Consider the following 24,626-nt stretch of genomic DNA (forward strand, 5'->3'; position numbering starts at 1 on the left):
GCACCGGGCGCGCATGTGGTGGACAAACATACACGCAGGCAAAAACACCTACCCAGAAAATAAAATAAAGACGGATTAAAAAGAAGTTGCTAGGTTTCTGTTGAATCTGTTTCATCGCCTGTAAAATGGGGAGTTCTCTACTGAACCCTAGTTTGTGAGAACCCAGATCGTGGAAATGAAGGATTAAGCTACCTGCTGTCACTAAGGACTCTAAGCCTCTCTCTGGGTTTCCTCCCCCTTTCAGGGAAGTTGTGCCGCCCTCTACCCTGCCTCCAGCAGCGGGGAAACTGCCACCTCAGCCTGGGATCCTTTCCAAGACACGTCTGGAACAACAAAGCCCACAGGAGCCGCATTTCCTCCTGAGGGCTGACCGCCCAGTGGCTCCTTTATCTTGGCAAGAAAGCTGAAGAGCCGTTCATGGAAAGAGCTCGTGTGGGGCGTGTGTGTGGGTGCGTGTGAGCCTGAGCGTGTGTGCACAAAGCTACTCATTGTTGCTGTCCCAACCTGAATGGGTTGATAGACCTGTGAGTTTGGGTCCTGCGCAGGTCAGCCCGGCATTTCTGGGATTCCCCACAATGTGTACCAGGCAGCGGGGAGGAAGAGCAGCCGTGCTTTCTTACCTAGGATTCTCCAGAAGGGGAGAACTGGAAACTGGAGCCTTGAGAAAGAATCCAGGTTAGCCGAGGTGGATGGAATGACAATAGGGAGAGATGAAAGAGGGATTTCATTCTTTTAGAAGGGGCAGGGCCGGTCTCAATCCTGGCCTCTTCCTAGCACACACCAGCATCTGAAGGCAGGGCCTAACCAGGACTGAATGAATGAATGGCTCACCTCATTTGGCTTTACCTTCAGCCAACCCTTGATGAGAAAGACTACGCAGCTGAGAGTCTAGCCTGGACCCAGGACTATGGGCTATTGGGAAAAGCCTTCCTTGGGCTGCACGTCTATTGTAGGTCTGGCTTGGACTTGAACTCTTACTTAAGTCCCCTGGACTGAGCTGGCTGGAAACTGGATTCAGGCAGGATTGGAAATGCCCGAACAGTGGCTTGGCTCTCTTCTCTTCTTCTGTCCCTCACCTCAGTCACCTGAAGACAGACAGGTGGTGTTGGGGTTGCCTGCTCGAGGGTCAGGTCTGTTGATTCTCAGAACAGACATCCTCAGGGCTCTCTTCAGCCCTAATCCAGGGCAAGAGTCACCAATGCCATAACCACAAACCCAGAGGGTTGGGGATCATCTCCCACCTTCCTGGACAGCCTGCTTCAGGAAACTTCTTTACGATGAGCTGAAGTCTACCCACCCAGCAGGCTTCTCACTGGGCTTGACCTGGTCCAGTCCAAGGACCGTGAGGAGCCTGCCTCTGCGTACCAGACCCTACCAGGCGGCATCTCACACACTGCATCCTTCCCATGTGTCTTTGATTCTGCTGATTTCTCCTCCTGGGGAAAACGTATTGACCCTTCAGATCTCCCACACTCCAGGAAACACTGCCCAAGGGTGGGAGATGATGCCCCTCCTCCTGCCCTTCTTGACTACTTGTGTGCAATTCTTGTCCGTTTCCCAGCTGAAACGCCATGAGCAAGACTTGGCCCGGCACAGGTCCTGGTTCAGAACTGGTGTCCAGCCAATACCAAACGTGTTGAACTAAACTGGAATAATCATGTGACAGCCAATCCTGCCAGGCCCCTGGTGAGCCTGTCCGGACTTGGCAATATGGCCTCGGGTAGGTCCTGACTTTTTCTGGGCCTCTGGTTTTAGCTTGGGCAGAGTGATCTTCCCCTGCTTCAGACAGACTTGGTTTCCCAGTATCTGGCTGGATCTTTTTTTCCTTCTGTACAATAATCACCTCCAATCTCCTTTACTGTTCTATCTGGGATCCTGCCCATGCTGGATACACCCAAGTGTATACATAAATTGGGCTTAGGGGTACATACATGGCAAAGGCCCAGTAGTGGCTTGATAAAGCAGGTCAAAGGAGTCTCAAAGGATGGCACTGAGGACAAGTGCATCTGTCTGTCCCTTTTCTGGCCTGTCTCAGTAATAGCATCCTTAGGTGAGGAGGCTGGGCCTAAGGCAGAGGTCACATCACAGTCCCCATCTCTTTCTGAGGGCATGGCCTGATCCTAGCAAAGGCTTTCGCTTTCTCCTTTCAATCCTAATAATCAATGTTAGTATTTAGGGACCACACGCCAGCTTGCAAGGTAAATGGGAGTGACTCAGTGAACTAATAATTAGGGTGCATCATTCATCCACTGCCCAGATGCGGTGGTGGCACACGCCTTTAATCCCAGTACTTGGGAGGCAGAGGCAGGCAGATCTCTGTGAGTTCGAGGACAGCCTGGTCTACAAGAGCTAATTCCAGGACAGGCTCCAAAGCTACAGAGAAACCCTGTCTTGGAACAAAAAACAAAAACAAAAATAAAACAAAAAGAAATATATACATTAGGGTGCTGATTGAAAGTTAGAAGGATTTGGGAGATGCAGGCATGAGGATTAAGTTTGAAATCAACCTGGGCTACACAGTGAGACTTGTCTCAAAGTGAAAACACAAGAGTATAAATGTATTGAAACAGAGTGTAAGGTTAGGCTGTAGCCCAAGAGACAGGCAGAATGATTAGACCAATAATGAGAGATGAACAGACAGACCAACAACCAGGTAAACAGACAGTGGGGAAAGAGGCTGGCCCAGGCCTTCAGCAGGATGGAGCCTTCAGGGGCAGAAAAAATGGAGAAGGGAGGCAGGGTCTATTAAACTCATGACTCCAGGCCCTAATCCCGTGCCAGGCCCACGAGGGCAGTGTGTGTAGGGGGAGGGGAGAACCCCCTGCTGGGGTGTAATTTCACGCTGAAGGGCCTGATGGGGCATCCCATGGACTGATCCTTTCTGGATCAGAAAACCCACTTCCCTTTGTTGCATACAGGGCGATTAGCGCCTTAACCCTTTGTAGGCTGGCTCATGGCCAGTTCTGCCTCACCTTGCCTCCTGGGGACCTAGCCCGGAGAACCTTCTTTGCTTCCAGCCTAGCCAACTCCTAGGATCTGGTCTTGTATGTGGGTGTGGGAAGGATGAAGCTTCTTGAGGAAGCAGGGACTGAGTAAGTCCAGGGGGTAGTTTCTAAAACAATTTCTGTCCATGTCCCTGTTCTCTGGCACCCAGTTTCCTGTCTGCTGTTACTTTAGACCAGCAAGCTGATCACCCCATCTGCAGGGTTCTCCTTTTATTACATTTCAGCTTATTCAGTGTGCATGTGTGTGGGTGTGTAGATTATACATGTATGCACAGTGCACATGTGGAGGCCCAAGGACAATCTGTCCTTCCAGCATGTGGACTTTGGGGATCAAACTCAGGTTATCAGGCTTCATGGCAAACGCTTTTACCCACAGAGCCATCTCGTAGGCACCTCTTATGGCTCAGTCCAGGCTACACTCCTTTGGGAAGTCTGGGTTTCCTCCTTATGCAAAGGCTGGAAACCCAAGCCCATAGCCTTCCCACACACCTTGCACTGAAGAACTCACCACCTCCCAGGCAATAAAGCCAGAATCTTCTACTTCCAATGCATCCAGTCCTGTAGACCCTTGAGGTCAAGCCCTCTGAACACTCACTGGCCAAGTGTCAGTAACATACCAGAGATACCCCCAGCCAAATTTCCCAAGAGTGGCATTCAGGGACTAAGCAGACCATCACAGCCAGCCCCCTGCATTTACGCCCCTTTTGAGGATGACCTCCTCTTTGTGTCTCTGTTCAAAGATACACCAGGAAGTGCTCTCACCTTTGGCTCTGCTCGGGCCTCGCACCCTTCCCAGGCTAACTTCAACATATCCAGGGACTCTCCCTTAGCTTAGGGGAGAAGGGCAGGGGCCAGACTTGGCAGTCCTCTAAGCTCCCTGGGTCTCTAAAACCCCAGCCCCATTAAAAGAAAGCCCCTAAATGTTATTTACACTTCGGAGTCTTAAAAACCATTAACAAAAGCCACTTAATTCAATTATCTTCCCGGCTGGCTCGGTTCTCAGCACTGAGCACTGGCCTCCCCTTGCCGCCCCTCTCCACCCCCCCACCGTCATTGTGTCGGGCTAATGAGGTAAACTGAAGCGAGCCCTGTCCCCCCTGACAGGTTTATGAGAATTTAATAAAGCGTGGCCGGGACCAAATGAGTTGCCTCAGCCTTGGAGAGCTCATTGTCTTCAGCGTCAGCGTTTTTTGACTCAAGCTGCCCCCCTCCTCCGCCCCAGCTCTTGTCTGGCTCAGCTGCCACCCTCACCCTTAGTACCTCCCTAGGTGAACCCGAAGTCCTGTGTGCCTGGCAGAGTCTAGCGAGACCCTGCAGGGGAAGAGCACCCATGCCAGTCTCCGGGAAGGGCAGAAATGAAATCTGTCCGTGTCCCTTTGTGGGTCTCCCATCCCTAGCACACATCAAACCCCAGAAACAAACAGAGACCTTGGGGGTCCTTGCTCCTGTGCTGTATCCCCTGTCATCTGGAGGCTAACCTGTGCAAGCCTCACTTCTTTCTTGCCTGTGTGGAGTGACCAGCCAAAGGGAGTTTCCAGAATGAGGGGATTTCTCTTTCTGCAACAGGACTTGTGGTTCTGGGATCTCCATTATGGCCTGGATTTATGGTTCTGAGATCTCCATTATGGCCTGGATTTCTTTTTTACATGGAATGTCACCTCACATTTTCTGTGACAGGTAGCAGAGGGTGAGCCCAGGAAGCAGCAGGGACTTGTCTGAGGATCTAAGGCAGCCATAGGAGCAGATGGAAGAGGCTCCTGTGCCAGCTTCCCAGCTGGATCCACCCTGGAGCACCTGGGATACCTTGAGAATCCTAGCCACCCTTCTTCCCTTGTAGCTCAGATGTTCTAGAACCAGCCTTTCTCTGCTTGCCCTGCTAGAGACCCAAGGACCTGAAGATTCTGGGTAAACCAGAGACCTAGGATTCCTTTTGTCCCTGCAGAAGTGTTCTGGGCATTACTTCCTCTGGGGGAGGAAGACCTGATAGGAGTCTTCACGTATCTTCATGTCAGGGGAGTGTCAGGAGGGCAAAGCACAGAGAGTGAGACGGAGTGTGATCAGGATTAAAGTTCCATCTTTGTCACGTGTCAAGGTCTATGGCCAGAGTCAGGATGGGGCTTTTGTCAGTCAGGGCTCAGTATATGGACCATGGTCAGTGCTGTTTGTTCACAGGGCCAGAGCTTAGTCTATAATCAAAACAGAAACTGATGTATATCCATGATCAAAAGTCAGTTTGGTCTAGGTCCAGCTCCACATGCGATAAGGGTGGGGGGGGCAGGGTATGTGACAAAGGCCTATGGAAGAGGATCAGAGAAACTGGCAATGAAGAGTGGGTTCAGGACGCTGACCAAGCAGGACCAGGGCTCAGAGTGTGACTAGGGCCAAGTTCACTCTACAGTCAAGGACCAGGACTCAGTACGGACCAGGGTGAGGGTTCAAGATCAACGCTAGGATTCTGTCTATGATAGACTCATGACTTATTTGTGACCTTGATGAATTCTTTCCCCAGGTCAAGGCTTCCTCAGTATCATCTAGTTGTAGAAGTGGATGATTTACTTGGTGCATTTAGGTGACTAGCCCTCACCCCCAGCTCCCGCGGTTTTCCAGTTCCTCCGTCTGTCTGTGGCCGGCAGGAGAGAAAAGGCCAAAATTGCTTAGGAGGCTGGGATTCTCTGTCATGTACTCAGGGTGCCCTCTGGTGGCAGTCTCTAGCAGTATTGCTTTTTCTCCGGCTTAGCCCTCTTTGGCTTTTGGGAAGTCTGCTCCTCCGCTATCACCATGGAAGCCCATCTGGTCATCTACAGGCTCTGGCATCCCTGCACAGCATCCCAACAGCGGAGCAGACATCGCAGAATCTTCCAGTGGACAGTGGGCACCCCCATGAGCTTTTCTACCTTCCTGTCCAGTTGGCATTTACACTTGCTGTTATCAGGGACCTACTTCTCAGCTGTGTGGTGAGTCACATCTTGTATTCACTGGTTTGACAGGTATTCTCGGTCACCTCCCTGTGTCATGTACAAGAGAGAACACGACGAAGATCTTTACTCCCTGGTTCTCGTTCCTCTTCTTAATCCCCAACTCCTGCCACCATCTTCAGGGAAACTCCCTGGCATCAGCCGAAGGTTGACAGAGGTTCAGAGCATCCTAAGAGCCCTTCTCCATCAAATGTACAGATTAGGCTAAGATAGGTTTGAGGTCTCTGCCTCTGCCTCTCCTCACACACCACCACTCACAGGCCAGAGGTGCCCAGGTCTACATTCCAGGGCCCCTTTCTCCAGAAGCCAGGCCTGTGGATGTAGCCAGGCTCCTTCATGGCTGCTTTTCTGGATTGGCAGAGCTTAAGTTTCTCACAGAATATGGCCCTCCAACCTATACCCCAAACTTCCTCCCATAGCCCTTTCTTTCCCTTCCCCAGGAAATCCAGCAGGTGACTGCCCCGTTTACCTCAGACACAGGTACAGCTGCTCACAGCCAGCTCCTAACCAGCCTCTTGTTTACTGTCTCTCCCCTCACCGCTGCTTCCTCCACAGCAGGCAGGGCAATCTTTACAGTCACAAATCAGTTCCTGCCGCTTCCCCGCTTAAAACCCTCCATTGGCTCCATCTCACCAGGAATAAAATCCCGACTTCTCACCCCAGGCCATGGGCTGAGCAATAACCCCCTCCACACTGCTCTAGTCTCCAATCTCTGTAGCCCGGCTCTCCATTTTGGCACACAGAGGCCAAGTTCATATTTGCTTCTGGGCTTTTCCAATAGCCATTTTTCTGAACTTGAAATACTCTTTCTCTAGACCTTAGCGTGGCTGACTCTTGTCGTTCCATTCAGAATTCAGCTTCTCTCAGCAAAGTCCTCCCTAACTACCCAGGTCCCTAAGACACACCTTCTGATCGTGATTTCCAGCATACGGCTGTTTACTGGTGTCTCCTTGCTCTTGTGTGTGTATGAGTGTGACAGATGTGCATGTGTGGACATGGCTGCCCATGCATGTGTGCACAAGCGCAGTGGCCAGAAGAGCACATCAGATGTCCTGCTCCGTCACTCCCTGCCCATCTCAAGCTGAACCTGAAGCATGGTTGGTGGCCAGTCAGTCTCAGGAATTCTCCAAGCCCCTTAGCAGCACACTGTGTTACAAGCTCATAAGCATGGCCAGAGCCAGCTTTTTCCCGGGTACAGGAATATGGACTTAGACCCTCAGGCTTCTGTAGCAAACCCTGTGACCTATGGAGCCATCTCGCCAGTTCTGTTTATTGCCCTGCTTCCCCAAGTAGAAAATATGTTTCCAGCACTGGGCACATGGCAAGGTTCAGAAATTATCTGTTGGATTCATTGGTAAAACTAGCTCTCAGTGACCACCTTCATTTCTTCTAATGGGACTAGAAGAAAGAAACCCCAGTTTCTGACCCCTCTGGGTTTCCTAGTCTAGGCCAGCAGTAGCTTCCTCTGAGAGGCAGGGCTCCCCTAGACCACCCCAAAGTTCCTCCATAGCGAGTCCTGAGGAGACCTATCCTTTAGGAAAGATTATCTCGGTGTCCTGGCTGTAGCCCTGAACCTCTGGGGGAGCAAGCGGTCAGGCTAGAGGGCTTGGTCCTTGTAGTGCCCCTTGCAGGTGTTCCCAGGCCTTCAAGGAGTCAGGGAGCTTGCTGACAGATTCCACCCCCATCCTCACCTTGGCAGAAACAGTCTCCCAGTGGCCTAGCATTGCCGAGTGCATATGGGGTGTCTCCTCATAAGGTGCTGGGAGAAGGGAGACCCAGATCACCCCTAAGGTAGCATCAGTGGGGGCCTCTCTCTCTCTCTCTGGCTACTTTCAAGGAAGTGGAAGCAGGTGGTGTTTGGGATTGCAGAGCACTGATCCACAAGAGTATGAGGCTGGAAATGACCAGACATACACTCACCCATGTCCATACATACATGCGTGCCGTCAGACACCCAACAGAGGTGACAAGATGCTGTAAGAAGAGGCCATGTGTTTCAGGTGCTGAGCGCGTCAAATGTGAGGGGCTACTGACTCGTGTGAACGAATGGGGGTGGCTTATTCAACACCTGCTGGTGAATTTGTTTTCCATTATGACCCTGGAGTGGGGAGAAAGGAGGAGAGGAGGGTAGGGCAAGGCAGCAGGCAAATGAAGGAAGAAAGGGCTCAGAGCTGTTGGGAGATACCTGGTCCATGATAGAGGATCATCAGAGTCCACCATGGGCAGAGAAGAAGGCTTATGAAGCCCAGAGTGGGTGGGCAAGGAGTTACCACTGTCAAAGGATGGTGGGGTAGCATGGGGTCCCTTTATCGAGAAGAGGGGCTGGCTTAGAATCATGGAGTCATCCCCCAGTCTTCTGTTCCCAGGGCCCTCTTGCAAGGCCTGCCTCATATCTACATCTGGTCTTCATCTACCAGGTCAGAACATAGGCTAGGCCCAGACCGCAAGCCCAGTTAGCTCTGAAGGTCTGGGCTTTTCTTGGTCCTTGGAGCTCTTCTCACTTCCCTGTCTGTACTGGTGGCCACACCCTCAACTGCTACCCACATGGGATGTCGATAGTCATCTAAACACTGTACTCATCTCTTATAGGATCCAAGCAAATGCACTCACAGTCACTCCTACCCTCTCCCAGCCACACATCTGCGCAGTTCCTCCATGGACGTTTCCAGGCACACAGAGTCTCAGAGACCATCTCGTTCAGTCACATACTCCTCTCCCCTGGGATCCTTTTAGCTCTCCAAGGAGGGCTGGTGCCAGGATGCTGGAGTGGTAGCTGTAGGCTGCCAGCACCCCAAGACCTAGGAGCTCCTCAGAGGCCCCCTGCCAGCCCCTCCCCCACCCCGGCGCATGCACTGAGTCAGTACTCAGAAGGTGCTTTATTGAGGAGTGAGGCACAGCTGGAACACACAGTGTGGCACAGTCGCGGGGATGGGTGTTGCTGGCAGTGAAAATGCACACTGGGACCTTCAGGATTGGAAAGCCTCATCACCACTGAGGACCCCAGCCTCAGCTCTCCTGACCTTTGTCTGGTATAGCTAGTTTGACCTTCATCCCTCTTTCTACCCCGAGGGCCTGACTAGGTCCCTTCAGTTGGATGAGGCTTCCTCCGTAGTGCTCAAACACCGTGGGATGGAACAGGTTTACAGATTCAAGGTCCAGTTTCATCATTGTGGAGAGAAGAGAGGATGAAGTAGACCCCACCCAAGAGATCAAAGGTCTGCTGTCTTCTTAGAGGTGTGAGAGCCAATGCCATCACTACACTCTCCGTTTGGAAGTTCTAGAGATGGGACAGATGAGGCCTCTTGTGCTCAGTCCTTGGCGTTACCCCTCCTCCCTTCTCCTGGCCCACTAGGAGGCAGCCAGGTCCCTAGGGAAGTTGAGCTGGGTCCCTTCGGTGCGAGGTAAGTAGCCTGCCGAGGTTGCCGGCGCAGGAGGGTCCAGGGCAAAGAGACCGGGCCCGGGGCTGGAGCGGCCAGAGGATGCTGCCGAGGCGGCAGGACTGAACTGTACTGCGGTCGTGTCTTGGGCTGTGCGCTCGCTGCTCTCCATCTCCAGTGCCACGGTCCCTGCGCGCCCGCCGCCCTGGCTCGCGGTGGCTGAGGAGCGAGCGCGGGACCCGGGCCCCCGGCGGCTGCACATGCAGCAAGCAGCGAAGAAGCCGAGCGCCAGCACAAGCAGCGCCGGTCCCACCACCAGTGGTGCGTTGTGCCCGGGCAGGGAGACGGCGAAAGCTCCCACCAGGGTCACGTTCAGGCCCGCCAGCAGCAAGCACAAGCCACAGGCACAGCACAGCGCGGGCGACGGCAGGCGGTGTAGTCGGCCTTGGGCACGGCCAGGGGGCGCTGGGGTCAGGGGCGCTGTACTTTTCTTCTTTGCTTGTGGCATCTGCCCGCTCACGCCCTGCACGCCTCAAGCTCTGTCTGTCTGCCTGCTCAGAATAGCACACATGGCAGGGCAAGCTCGTGGTGGTCCTGCGGGCACACAGCAAGAGGGCGAGTTAGAGGGGAAGGGGGTGTTATCCACTTTCCATGTGGGCTCAGTTCTGTGGCTATCTGCACTGTCTGCAGTTGCCCAGGTCATCTTGGACAGTCCTGGAAAATAACCCATCTGACATGAAGAATCTGCAGATTGTTTTCCTGCCCAGTTAGTCCCCTGGAGACGCCACTGCAAATTTTACCCTCACCTCTCCTCCAGGAAGCCTTCAGGCTCTAACTAAAAGGCTGTGAAGTGCGAGGCAGGCAGCTGGTTAAATGATCCTTCTTTGCTCCCCCTATTCCACAGTCCTAGCCAGAGTGCAGCTTTGGGGTTTTAAACAGTTCTCCACCCCCACCTCCAAGTGGTGGAGACCTGGGGATGACCTGGTCTAGTTCCTTGGTATAATCTGGTCTAGTTTCTTGGGATAATCTAGTCTAGTTTATAGAAAATGAAGCATGGAAAACCTAGCAGTTTACCCAAAACCCAGACCGAGGACCTACTGGACCTGCTGTCTGCTCCACTTTAGGCTCTGGTAGGCACAACAAGGACATTAGCTTCTATGAACATCAGACGAGGCTCCATGAGAGTGATGCTGTTTTTGATGTTCAGCTGCCCACTGAGGGGGCAGTTCCCCCATGATCTGGACCCCGGAATCCTTTCTAGACAGTGCATTCTAGTAAATTCCAGGACTACCTCCATTCCACCACCAGGTGGATTTAGCTTCAAAGCCTCATCTATTGGGTGATGGCTCAGAAGGTAAAAGTGCTTGCCTGGGAAACTGAGTCTGATTCCTGGAACACAAGTAAAACGGCCCTGAAACAAGTAAAAAGCCAGATGTGGTGGGCAGCATCTGTAATCCCACACCCCGATTGCAAGATGGGAGGCGGAGCAGAAGAATGGGCTGGAAGCTCACTGCACAGCTAGTCTGGTGTACACAGCACAGGAGCAGAAATAGGAGAGACTACAACTTAAAGCAAGGGGAAGAAAGAACCAACTGAAAAGTTGCCCTCTGACTTCCACATACATGCTGTAGTATGCATGCACCCACAGTTGCACACAGACACACAAGACAAGTTAAGAATAAAAATCCAATCTATGGATGTCGTAATCCCCTTCTTGGGATTTCTAGATGTGTCTGGTTCTGGGAACTATCACTGGATTGGCAAAATTCCGAAAATCAATGCAGAAGCAAGAGCAATATAGTCACAGTCTCAGAATGTGTGACTTCTCAAACAAAAGAAAACAAGATTGGGACATGCCATTAATCCCAGCACTGAGAGGTAGAGGCAGGTGGATCTTTGTGAGTTCCAGGCTAGCCAGGGTTACATAGTGAGACTGTCTCAAATGAACAAAACCAAAACCCCAACCCAAACTCCAGCATGTATGACTTCTGCTTGGGAATTCTGATTTACAATGTGAGGTCACAGGCACCAAGGACTGGGAATGCATAGTTTGTGAGCTGTGTTGAAACTGTGGGGCAATGTTAGGAAAAGGTCCTAGGTAGAGAGAGGAGTAATCCACTCCCTAGATGGGATGCAGGTGAGGAGTAGGGAGGGTAAGGAAGAGGTAGCCTGACTGTGCTCACCTGTGTGGGGCTGATAGCCCCAACTGCATAGGGTATCATGAGGTCCCATTGGGGCTAATTGACACCTCGTAGGATATAGTGATAGTTGAATGCTTTACGCTAAGCAAAATATCTAAAAAATGCAGCGAACACGAAACATAATGAAGACAATAGATATGAAATCTTAGCTCTGAGAGGCGGCTCATGCCGTTTAGAAACAGAACAGTTTCTTTGTCCAAACTCCTGATGAACAAAGATTATTGAGGGCATCTAAGCCGCCTCAAGGAAGCTTCCGACTGTGTGGCCCAACCAGCTTCCAGGCGGCTTGCTAAAGGCATGCAGCAGATGAATTTGGGAGGGTGTCCATACATGGCCTTGCTACATTTCCGAGTTTTAACCTCAGGACGTCGGTGGGACTTCCAGTTTTTCCTCTTTCACATCCCTGCCTGTTCTGCTCCCCACAGTTATCAGTATCTGACATTCTCTGGCAGAGGCAAGGTCTTTTTTCTTGCAATGAAGGTTCAGCTGGAGACTGAGTGATGGTGCCGCAGGCAGAACTGATGGATTCGAGCCCCTCACTCACCCCAGCTTTGAAAGCTGACTTTGGACAAGGGAGCCTTGGATGGCTGGAAGGCCTGAGATCTCATTTCTTTGACGATATAGAATCTGAGGGTCTCAGATGCCCCTGGCTCTGTTTTGTTAGCAAAGCTGTGGGATGCGGCTCACTAGATATTTAAGATCATACTGATTTGTTTCCGTTTGTTTTGCTTTTGGTAGCAGTGGAGATCAAATTTAGGCTTAGGCCTCATTTCCTAGATCAGCCCTACGACTGAGCTGTTTATCCCCCTCGCCCTTCACTTATTGAGACTCAGGCTTACTGAGTTGCTCAGGCTGGCCTTGAACTTTGCACCTTCCTTAGTAGTTTGGATCACAGGCCTGTCCTACCAGGCCCAGCTGAGCTTTTTCTCTTGGGCAGGGAACTGTGATCAGTCATTCCTAAGCCTAGCTACTGAATTCGGAAGCGAGACCCTCTTGACTTTATTCTGTTGCTGCTGTAAATCCTTTGGCGCCTTTGTGTTTCATTCCAACTAAAGCCCTCAAGCCCAGCACTGGAGAGCAGGAGAGACCATTGCTCTGAATATCGAGTTGGCAGATTAAAAGAGCTTCACTCTAGTGAGTCGGTGGAGATCACCTAGACCATGCCCTGATTGGGGAAGTAAACCCAGAGCTTCATACATGGAAGTCAAGTGCTTTACCACTGAGCTACATCCTTAGACTTTTTTTTTTTTAAAGATTTATTTATTTATTTATTAAGTATACAGTGGTCTGTCTGGCCTGCAGGCCAGAAGAGGGCATCAGATCTCATTATAGGTGGTTGTGAACCACCACGTGGTTGCTGGGAATTGAACTCAGGACCTTTGGAAGAGCAGGCAGTGCTCTTAACCACTGAGCCATCTCTCCAGCCCCATCCTTAGATCTCTTTTTTTTTTTTTTGAAACAGGATCTTGCTAAATTGTTAAGCTGCCCAGGATGGCCTTGAACTTGTGACCCTTGTGCCCTGAGGAGGTGAAATTACAGGCAAGCACCATCACATTCTACAACCAAGTCCTCAATAGATGGGAGAAACTGAGGCTCAGAATGAGAGAGGTTTTGGAGGAAGACTGTGCCAAGCCAGAACACAGATAGACAGAGGTCTGACCACTGATGTCTGCTGCCCACCATCCTGGCTAAGCTGTTTCTCCTGCTTCTGGCCAGGAAGGCTTTGTAATCTCTATTTGGGAGCCTGGTGTAGAAGCAGTTTGGGGCAGAGACAGGGGCAGGAACTTGGGGTGGGCCTCAGAGATTTGCATTTTAGCTGATAGGCAGCTGGTAGGAATAGCTGGGGCCTCTCCTTGGCACCTTAGCCGCCTGAACAAGGAAGGGAGGGATACAATGTTAATGGTTATCTCTGAACTGAGGTCTCTTGTCAACCTGATGCCCCTTGCTTAACTACTTGAGGTTTGTGAAGGTAGAAATAGGGGCCTGTTTAGAAGTCCCTATCAAAATACCACAAGGTACCATAGAAGGAGCACACTGATCAGTAACATGACTTGAATTTGTTCCTTTCTCCAAATTCTTTGCTTTGGGCTGAAATAAACTATTACCCAAAAAAGTCACCACTACACCTGGGTTCTGACACACACAACTAACTCTCTCTCTCTCTCTCTCTCTCTCTCTCTCTCCCCCCCCCCTTCTCTCTGTCTTCTGCCCTTCCCCTCTGTGTGTGTGTGTGTTTAGGTCAGAGGAAACCTTAAATTCTTCAGATGCTATACGGACAGTCAGACAGTCAGACAGACAGACAGACACACAGACACACATTTTTTAAAAAGATCGTAGCCGTTGATTATAATTACCCAGGTAACCATCAGCAAGCGGGGTGGTCGTCAGTAGGTAGAGCTATGGGCTCCTTGTGGGGGAAGTTTCTGCCTGAAGCCCCTGTGTCAGCCTGTCCCAGACCTAAGACTTCTGTGTTGAACAAAAGCAACTGCCTGGCTGGCAGCAATTGATAGGCCTCCCAGTCCTGGTTCCTTCTCCAAGAGCCTCTGGGTAAGAGCCCAGGGACTTTGGTAAAGATATTAGTCTCGTCCTCCATGTGTGTTCCAGACATTTCGCTCAAAGCCTTTTGTTGCCCTTGCCTGGGAACTCTTCCTTTCCTCTTTAGTCCCTGAAGTTTGGGCAAGGCCCCTCCCCTCCTCTGGGCCCCAGACTAATGCCCGCCCTATCCTCAACTCTATCGCATCCTCAGAGAGCCTCCTATATCACTGTTACTCATTGCCTGCTGGGGCTTATTCATTACACTGCAAGTTCTCAGCTCGTGCCAAATGGATTCTGCCTCCCCAGGGCCCAGAGAGACACCATCATCCCTCTCCAGTTAATGGCCAGAATCTTTCCCACTCACCCTCCGACACACGCAAACACACACACACACACACACACACACACACACACACACACACAAGCCTAGGAATGATGTTTGAGGAGGAATTTTGGAAAGCTTGGCTTTCTAGTCTGTGTGTGACATCTGCACTCTCTTATCTGGTCTTCCAGTGTGTGACACCTACCATCCCACCCCCCTCACTCACTACAGGCACACTCAGGAGGCAAACAAACCCAGAGCGCAGCTGCATTGCTCACAGAATGCAGACATGAGCTGACACATCTCTGGTGGAGAAGAGCTTCTGCTTAGCAGGTGTATCTCTAGATGCACCCGGTGCCATGGTGGCGGTGGAGGATGGGTGAGGTGCCTGAGAGCAGTGGCCTCAGGAGAGCTGACGGAGGAGGAAGCTCTGCTCTGTGTGCTCCTATGATGCCCTCCTGTTTACAGTGACTTTTCATGCTTCTAGCCAGCAAGCAGCCCCAGAGCTCCTCATGGGCTATTCCACTGTCACTCGCCTACCTGTGAGGTAGGAGTCCCAAGTGGGAGGTCCCCACAGGTTTCGTAGGCTTTCATTCTAGCATAGTAGATAGCCCAAGAGACAGGATTCTGCATCAGCCATAGCCCTGTGTCCATTAGACCAACAGTGGCTCTGCTGCCCTGGGTCTTTCGTTTCCTTTCGGTTCTCATGCATTCCTAGTCCCTAGCTAGGGGACAGGTATGGGCAGATGGTCTAGGCCTCTGTCTCCACAACAGCAACTGAGCTACCTGGAGCGACAGGAGGGACAGTTGGCGGGGACTTCACACTGCTGGGCTGGAGCTATCCTCCCTTCATCTCTTCTAAGGCCTTGAGACCAGCTCCACTTTCCCCTCCTCCCTGCCCTATCTTGCCCAGGGCCTGCAGCCCTTCCGGCCCCTTCTCTGTTAGTTCCTTGACTTCTTATCCCCATCACCCAGATCCTTCACCTCATTTCAGCTACTCTGCCCCCCACTGTACCCTCCAGGACTCTATCATCCTGTAAGATACTAAGTCATAGCTATTCTGTTATAGCAATGGAAAATGAACAATGATTTAAGCCCTTTATATGTATTAATTCATTTAATCCCATGACAGTCCTAAGAAGTAAACATATTACAATCCCTTTTTGACAATTAGGAAATTCAGATTCACGTTAAGTTGATTATTTAAAGACACAAACCTTGTGGCAATACATGGCAGAGCCTGGTCTAATGTTCTTTGAAGCCATGCAATCCCCAGAGTCCTAGCTCTTTGCCATGGTCCTCATGTCTCTGATATTTCTGTGTCTACCTGTGGCCCACACTGACTTTACTTCAGTGACTTTTGTGATTTTGTCTCATCTCTTTGTCCTGCTGGTGTTGATCAGCAAAGCTCAACCCTGTCTCAGTCCAGCTTCCTGCCTTCTCAAGTCTTCACCCAACTCTTAAGTCTGGGAGATGAGAAGAAACCCCACTGGATCACACCAACCAGTCTACCTACAACTCCCTTCCTGACCTGAGCTCACCAGCCCCCTCGGTGGGTCACACCTCCTCCTGGGACCTGTTGCCTGTCCCATCTTCAATCCAACCCAATCATGGTCTTGAGCTAGCAGTCTCCCCGCTTTGTGAATACATGGCCTATTCCCCACAATTCCTTTCCTTCCCAAGGGCACCCACTCTAGCCTGATTTCTGCCCCATCCTGTTCTGGCCTCTTTATTCACAATGACCCCCAATGAGCTTAATGAACATCATTCGGCTCTTGGTCTCTGCTATTGAAGCCTTCTGAACCCCTACCTCCTGGGAATACGGCCTCGGTGTATAGGTTTCTTCAATGTTGCCTTTTTCCATGAAGGCGGCCCTCCATCACCCTCAGGCTCCCCTCCTACACACTTGAAACCCATCTTGGGGCCCTTTAGATCCTCCTGCCAAAGATCCTTCCGGTCTGTTCTTTCTTCTCTTGTTCCACACTTGATCTTGGTCATTCCCCATTCCTCCTCACTGTTAAAACCCTGCTGGACCCCTCAGCTGCTTCTCTATCAGCCCAGATTCCTCCAGGTAGCCCTCTGGGTTCTGCTCTGGTGGGAGCTAAGCTTCCCAGGTTCAGAGAGCTGGTCACCAAGTCAGTTTTGTCCCCAGCTCGCTCCCCAGCTCTACCTTCCTGTGCAGAGGGTGCACCGTTCAGTTCAGGCTCCCATAGTCACGGGGGCCTCTTGTGTCCAGGACTGGGGTTCCTCTCTCTTCTCAGTGCTCAGGGGATATTAGAGAAACACATGGGAAGGGAGCATTAGTTGCAGAAGCTGCGGAAGTCTGTCTCCTGGGCTACACTTGTGTCTCCGACTGGGAGTTGCTCTCTTCCAGTTTCTCTCAGCTTTCTCCTCACTTTGGGCATTGGAGAAAGTGTAGAGGGTAGAGGGAAGTTCTAGGGTAGATTCATCTGTTAAGAGCATCGGGGACCAGGGTAGGACAGGGAGTCAAGACAGCCAGTCTGTGGTGTGTCTCCTGTTCTCCCCTTTCTCTTTTTCACTTTTGTTTTCTCAAGACCAGAGATCCCTGATCCCTTGTCTGGTACCCTCGCAGGATAAGCATCTTCCCCTTTTCTTCAGCAGTCCCTCCAGAGTCCACGCCCACTCCAGCAACCCCCAAATTTCTACAGCTGCACTTGCCTGAAAGGGCGCGTGGACACGCCCCTGTTGTGACCAGGCTCCCCGAGCTAGCGAGCGGAGCGAGCGAGCGAAGGGAGTTCCAGGGTTCCAGGGGCTGGTCAGCCAACGGTGCAGGCAGGGGCTCCGGGAGGGTCGGCACACCGGGCCAAGATCTGTGGTCAGTTCCTCTCTGCTGGGTCGCAGCACAGGCGATGGGCTGGAGGCAGCGACGCCGGTTGGGACAGCAGAACTGGCTATGTATCACAGCAGCCTCTCGCTGGCCGGAGCCCCTTTCCAGTGTGGGCGGCCAAGCTCGCCTGGCTCCCACCCGCTGCCTCCAGCCTACAAGCCCGGAGCGTCCTTCTCGCCTTCGCTCCTTTGGGTGCGTGGTTTGCGAGCACCTCAGCAACTAATTCCCCGCCGCCCACACTGTCTAGGCTGCAGTTTTTCTCACCCTGCATGGAAACAGTGCAGTTCCTTTCAGGAAGCCCCTGCCTGCAGTCTTTAGCGTTTGTGCAGCCCTGGAGAGCCTGGGGCTGGGGAGGGGGCAGGGAGAGTTTTCCCGGGGGTGGGGCTTCTTTTCAGCACCCCTTCCCTAATTAGAGTCTGCACTAGAAAGGGGTGTGGCTGCATGCTCCTATAGGCATGGGATGAAGGTCCAGTTTGAGGTTGTTGCAGAGAAGCCTGGATAGACACAGAAGAGTGTGGACGGAGGATCATCTATGAATTCATTCACAAATCCACTCAATCTGTCCACATCCCAGGCATCCTTCCTTCTGAGACTGGACCAATGAGGACCTGTCGGGGTCATCCTCCATTTGCAGGCTAACCAGGTCCAAGTTTCCCAGTTTCTTCCTCTGCCCCCTGGAGGCCTGAACCAAGATGGAGCTCTCATTTTCACACCCTTACCTGGAGCGGTTTCCTTCCAGATAGGCCCAGTAAGGACGCAACTTCAAGAGGCTGCCTAGATCAAGTATTGCCCAGCTTTGCTTGGGTACGTGTTCTCAGCACCCGGTCTAACACTGAACTGGCTCAGCCAAGGCTCAGGCCCCAGATGTTGGGGGCGTCTAGAAAGAAGCAGTTTCCTTTCAGAGTAGACCCTTGGAAGAGCTGGGTGTCTGGCCACTCCCAGACCCATGCTGACCCACTGGAAGGTTCTGTTGCTGCTTAGAAGTCCTCCCTAAGAACTACCTACCACACTACTGCTTGGCGCCACCTCTTCTCCCAGCAGGCCAGGAGAGAAGGTGTGCTTCACGGGGACACACACACACACACGACGACGACGACACGGACTGGGAGAGTGGGTACTCCCAGAGAGGTCGCATCTAGACAAGCCATCTGTGCTAGAGAATGGAGGTTTCAGAAGGCCCACAGCAGGGACAAGGGGAATGGAAGGGCCAGGCTCCCAGAGCGCCGACTCACCTCAGGACTCTGTCAGCTTCTCTAAGGGATGTAGCTCTTGCTTTTGCACTTTTTGAATTTATTCCACAAGGGTCACAAGCACTTCTCTGGGCCTGACTCCTCAGGCGTCAGGCTTACCATATCCGATTGTAGGGAGATCCTGCCTGGGAGGATCAGATGGAGGGGAGCCACCTTCTCCTCAGCTTAGGAGTTATAGCTCCCATTCCCACTCTCCACCTTTGGGCGTCTCTCTGGAGCACAGAGGTAAGACTGAAGGGGGACAGGAGGAAGGGGTTTCTCGTTCATCAGGGAAGCTTGAGTGGTGGTGAATGCTGAGGGAAAGGAGGAGAAAACGACAAGGAGCAGGCTAAAGGGTGGTGGAGAGGAGAGAGAGCTCACCTCTCCTTAGCTGGAGGAGTCAGTCTCTACCCTGACCAGCATTTGTGAAATTCACCCCTTGTGGATGTTGGGCCACTGTTGGCTGGGAGCTGAGCTCTATGGCTAATGCCAAGGAGAGGAGATCTGGCTGCAAAGTTTGACCCTGTAGCTTTTCCTGGAGCACTCAATGAGTCCTTTCTCCTGAGATGTTTCTCAGCTGTCCAAGATGGGCTCTCTCACGTGGCCTGTTTTCCAACATCCACTGTGAGTCTTCTGAGTACCTAACCCCTTGCTCTCGCTCAACATGAAGACACAAGCCAATGCCATTCAAGTGATCAGGTGTCCTTGGAACTATTGGGGCGATGTCAGAGCAGGCTTCTGAGAGGAGTCATTTGTATGGGTCCTGCAAGAATAAGAGTATTCCCAGCTTGTCTTCTCCTCAAAGCAGGACAAGGAACAGGTGTCTGTGGCGATCAAACAATATTGCTGTTCCTGGAGGGGCAACTGTGGAGGGTGGAGCAGACTTCTGTCTGTGTGTGTGCACCCGGGCCTCCCTATCTCAGACCTTATGTGCCATAATGTAGCTCTCCAGGAGAGCCTAGTGGGTAGGGTTTTTCTTCACTTAATTTAAACCACTAGCATTTGCTAAGGACCTACAGTGTGCCCTGTCCGGTACTAGGGACGAGGGGGAAAAAAAGCATCATTCAGCATATTTAGTATTCTTGAGAATTGTTTTTTTTTTTTTTTTTGAGGCCTAGGGATATTGATGATTGGTAGAGTATTTGCCTAGTGTGTTCAAGACCCTGGGTCGTCCAGTACTCAGAATAAAAAAAAAATAGAATTGCTAATTTTAGCTAGGCACAATTGAGCACATAAGATCAGCCTAAACCATGAGATTCCGTCTTAAAACAAACAAACACAATTGCTTTTGTGAAAAGGAATCCAAGCCTTCCTGGAGGTACCAAAAAAGAGGGAGACACAGGCTTCTAGAATAGGGTAAGGGGGCATGTAACTATGGGATTCTAAGCTGGCTTTTTAGAAGGAGCAAGGAGCCCTCTCCTTGCAGAGAGAAGTGGGGAGAACAGGAGATGCTGGGGGCCGCCTGGAGCCAGGTGCGGCAAAGCCCCGAGCGGAGAAGGACAGAAGGACGAGAGCAACAGTGCCAGCACTCGGCTTAGCTGGAAAGTCACCTTGTCAGTGGTCACCTGTGCTCCTGGCATTGACATGACAGTCTCAGCTAGGAGCCCCATCTGAGGTTCCTGTGGTCAGCTTCTATGGCCAGGATAAAAAACCATTTCTGGCTGTAGTCAGGACCCTGGACCAAATTCCAACAAGAGACGAAAAAGGGAACAAAGTTGAGCTGTTGTCCAGAGCAATGAGCCGTGGGGAGAGACTGAAGCCACTGGGGTCTTGCAACGATGCCAGGAGTGAGGGGACCTAATATGAAGGACATCATTGGAAGAGAAGGAAGGTCCGGTATCCCCGAGGATCATTTCTGGATCTTCTAGTTTGAAGGAGGGCCCTGAGATAGGAGTACTGGGGGAGGGGACGGTGGGACAGGAGGCAGGGCCTCAGCTCTCCTCAGTTCCCCGGCCTCCAGGCTTCAGCTTCTCCAGGGTTCTGGTCACTGTGGACAAGCCGCTGCGGGCTCCTGGAGGAGACAGCAGAATGCAGACACCTGAGTTCAGACCTGTATTGAGTTGCAGGCCAGAGAGCCCAAAGAGGGTGGGGGGTCAGAATGCTCCAGGACCTAGGGCAGAGCTGAGACGGATGGGGAGGTGGGGAATCCTAGGGACCAGGACTCAGGAGCTGATGTTTGGCTTCAGCGCTGGTCCTACTGCCTCCTAGCTGTGATCTTGGATGTGTCATGTAACCTCTCGGTGTCTCAGTTGCCCCATAAAAACAAACAAACAAACAACAAAGTTTACTGTAGCACCTCTCTGTGTGTGGTTGTGAGAACCCAGCTGTTATATTTGTAAAGTGGTTGGGTCAGCATCTGGAATGGGTCCTTCAGCTGAGTAAGCTCTGGGGGCAGAACACATCAACAGATGGGGCTGGGCTGCCTTGGAGACACTCCTCCCTGGGGTTTCCCAGTATGGAACAGAACAGAGTCAGGAAGGGAGAAGACGCCTGGTTGTCATTGCCAAGAGCCAGACTCCAGTACTGGGAGCAGAGTGGACAGTAACCAGGGTATGAGGTAGGGGAAGGGAAAGCAGGGGACCCTGTGTCTCAGCGTCTATGCTGGGCATGATCGGAACACCCTAAAGACAAATGAGAAGGGCTTGCACACATGGAAGGAAGGTGACCCAACATCACTGCTTCCCTGGGCTGGGTCCCTTTCCTGCCTATGACCCTCAAGGCTCCTCCTGGGACCTATGCAGCTGCCAGTCATAGAGTAGAGACAACAGCTGGACCCCACAATGTCAGGTACTTACCTTCCTTATTGCCGCTGTTGCTAGACCTCCCCTCCCCATGATCTGGTCCTGAGTTAGGATGGATCCTCAGGTTTCCTGCAGGATGAGAGCACCCCAAATTCCCATTTACTGGGCCATCCCCAAATTCAGCCCAGTTTGAGAAAGGAAGTTCTTCTTGCTGTCTAATCTCCATCAGGGGGGGCTGTCTCTGCTCTACTGGAATCCTCCAGGTCTTCCATGTTATCTGGCTGATTTGGGAAGGGGCAGAAGAAATGAGTCCTTGAAGGGGGTGGCAGTGGCTTCCATTAATTAATTAATAATAAACTAATTAGTTTACTGAGATAGGGTTTCTCTGTGTAGTCCTGGCTGTCCTGGAACACGACGTAGATCAGGCTGACCTCAAACTCAGAGATCTGCCTGCCTCCCTAGTGCTGGGATTAAAGGCATGCTGTGCCAGCACATCCAGCCAGGGGTGACGGGAGGAAACTAGGGCTATGTGAAGCTACAAAGGTCTGAGGGTGTTGGGAGTCTGGATGTAGGTTGTGGAAGATGGGAACTATTAGGAGGTCATGGGACTCAAGAGGAGGTAGAGGCTCTTCTTGGGGTGTGGGGATGAGATTGTCATCTGGAGATCTTGGAGACTTTGGGTAGTGAAAAGACTTCCTGATGTTTTAGCTGTGTCTGCTCAGGCAGCTGGCTGGATTCTGCTACTCTGTAACTATGGTGACTGGCACACACACACACACACACACACACACACACACACACACACTGATATGCAGCGAGGAGTGCTCTCACACATAGGCATGTTCAGTGACAATCCCTCACAGGTTTGCAGACAAAAGGTATTGCACTGTACTTGTCAGAGTGTCTTTGGGGGAGGAAAACGCTCACCTAGTGCAGGTAGGATGTGGTCCAGGTTGAACCGAGCTTTCAGGAAGGGGTAGGCGAAGATGAGGAGCCCTGGGGAGGGATACAGAGAGTGCTGTGGTTAGTGTGAAGTGCAGGATGCTGGGCGTGGGTGGTGATGTAGGTGGGCAGAGGTACAAAGGATCAGGACTGTGGGTGTGTAAATGTGTGTGTGTGTGTGTGTGTGTGTGTGTGTGTGTGTGTGTGCATGCTCATGTAGTTCCCTAGGACTCAGACTCAGCCCTTGCTGGAGATTCAGCACTTCTCTGGGGCAGGGTCTGCAGATTATGCAGGCCACAGGTTTGCAGGCTCTTGGTTCCACTCTGCTTAGGTGAAGAGCAGGTTGGTTACTTTCCTTCTGGGCCAGTTGACACCAATATCACTGCTCCCCCTTTCCTCTCTAGTTCTCTCCTCTCCCAAGACCTCTATGGTGGCCTTCTAGGCTCCATTGCTGCTCCTTCCCACTCAGACCTGATGTTTAGGAAGCCACAGGCTGGGGTCCTCCCAGACCAAGTGTTTCTGGCACTCAGTGTTTGAAGCGATGCCTAGAGGGCCCAGCCTGGAGCTCCAGGTTTTACTGGGACAGTGGGGTGGGGTGAGAGATGGCATTCTCCATCACTGGGCCTGGCCAGACAGACGGACAGAACTGCCACTGACACAGTGGAGGAGAGGAAGGTCTTTTGTCTGAGCTGTCCTGTCTTGTAGGCCTCTATCACCCCACTCCAACCAGGCTTATGAATCCTCCCATAAACACGAGATCCTACCAGGTAGCCAGGAAGGTGTGAACACCCAGTCTATCCCCCCTAGTCTCTGCATGCCCAAAGGAGCTCCAGGTCGGCTCTCCTTCCTGCACGCTGAGACTGCAGTACTTAACAACTTTCTCTCTCCCCAACCAATTCCTACTAGCCTGTCCTGCCCCTGCCCCCCATCTCTCATTTACCTCACCAGACCCCTGCTTCCCCAGGAAACCACCTCCCCCTACCTCTCAGGCCAGTGCCTGCTCACCAAGCCCAGCGGCGCCCAGAAAGATACCACCCACAGCAGCAGCAGCCTTGGACACGGAGACACCGATGATGATGCTGCCGGCCACCAGGCCAAGGGCCACACAGGCCAGCTGCAGGCAGTGGAAGTCTCTGGTGCTGATGGGGATGTCCATACAGGACTCTGCTTCCAGGCCTCCCGGAAGTCTTGGTCTTCTCGGACGGATGCCTCCTTGTTGGAGTGCTACATCCAGGGTGGAAACTTCTGCGCTGTAAGTCTCCGGGCTGCTAACTCTGGGATTTATCTGTAACCTTATCCCACAGCTCTTCTGGGGGCCCCCAGCCTTAGCTTGACCTCAGCACCCGAGCTTACTCTACCTTCGATGACGGCTGTGATGCTGGCGGTCACTCTTGGGGCTGCCTGGTCACATTTCTACTTTGTTCAGGGTTCCAGGGAGGTGCGTCTACTCCACGGGGTCCACTTCTTATAAGCTACCATCTGGGACCAGAGGGTGCTGGGCCTACATTCTCCTGCTCAAGACTTTTGTTTGTCCCAGCTCTGTGGACCCTGCTCAGTTGCCTTGGAGCATGGGCCTATTAAAGTTTAAAGAAATGCAAGGTGGGGTTGCGGGACGCCTAGGGAACATAAGCTTTCTCAGAGGGGCAGGCAGCAAGGTGATGTGTTATTCATGAGCCTGTAATGTGAGCTTCCCTTTGAGTCCCCAAGGTCCAAGGGGCAGGCAGCCCAGGTTCCACTGTTGGTTCCTGAGCAGGAAGACTGGGCTTGTGGTTTCATATGGTGCTCAGGGGGTAGGGATGTGAGGATCCCAAGTAGCACACTCAAGGCTGGCTGCTGGCCTCTGCCCCTTGGCCTAGTGATGCGCCTAGAGCCCTGTCTGGAGCCATGGGAGTGGGGGTAGCCCTCCAAATCTACTCTTTTCCCTGTCCCTCCCATGCTTCTTTTACCATCTTGTCAGCTGCTGGCCCTAGGGAGGTCTCAGTCCAAGCCGTGATCTTAAAAAGCCCCGCTTATCTTCGGTAGTCATTGGTACTATTCCAGTTTAGCTGCCAGTAGGATGGAAGGCCCAGCCCTGGGGATTTCCGGCTGGGAAAGCAGAGGCAGTAAGTAGTGAGTTTGGGTAGGGTTGGGCGGAGGAACTGGGCGAGAAGTGTCATGAAGCTGAGACATGGTGGGGAACTCTTAGCGTTGAGTACCTCTGCCCAGCCTGATTGACCTGGTCAATCTGTTTGGAGGATCCACCGGACAGCCTGAGCAGTGGTGACCCAATCAAGCCTCATCCTGATCCCTGTACCTTCCTAGAGCCTAGCTCTAACTCTCATCATTAATTGCATTCCTGGACCTATGCGGATCAGGTGTTCCCACTCTTAGAGCACGGGCCTATTCCCTGCTCTAACCTGGAGACACTTCTCAAGGTCACATCACCCTGCACAAAATCCCCAGGCCGCCTTT

At 52.1% G+C, this 24,626-nt stretch overlaps 2 protein-coding genes across 2 annotated transcripts; both read right to left on the reverse strand.

Moving 5' to 3' along the window:
- Window positions 1-9,328: 9,328 nt before the first annotated feature.
- On the reverse strand, window positions 9,329-9,865 carry Tmem275 (transmembrane protein 275). The gene has a single exon (XM_050165547.1). It carries the CDS (start codon window positions 9,863-9,865, stop codon window positions 9,329-9,331), a length of 537 nt encoding a protein of 178 aa, XP_050021504.1.
- Window positions 9,866-20,423: 10,558 nt separating this feature from the next.
- Window positions 20,424-23,331, reverse strand: Kncn (kinocilin). The gene is made up of 4 exons (XM_050165650.1): window positions 23,181-23,331; window positions 22,161-22,229; window positions 21,288-21,362; window positions 20,424-20,503 (listed from the first exon to the last, which is right to left on the reverse strand). The coding sequence occupies exons 1-4, from the start codon at window positions 23,329-23,331 to the stop codon at window positions 20,424-20,426; spliced, it is 375 nt and encodes a 124-aa protein (XP_050021607.1).
- Window positions 23,332-24,626: the final 1,295 nt, after the last annotated feature.

Source organism: Alexandromys fortis, unplaced genomic scaffold (assembly GCF_014885135.2).
Source record: "Alexandromys fortis isolate MF-2015 unplaced genomic scaffold, M_Fortis_MF-2015_v1.1 scaffold_157, whole genome shotgun sequence".
NCBI lineage: Eukaryota > Metazoa > Chordata > Mammalia > Rodentia > Cricetidae > Alexandromys > Alexandromys fortis.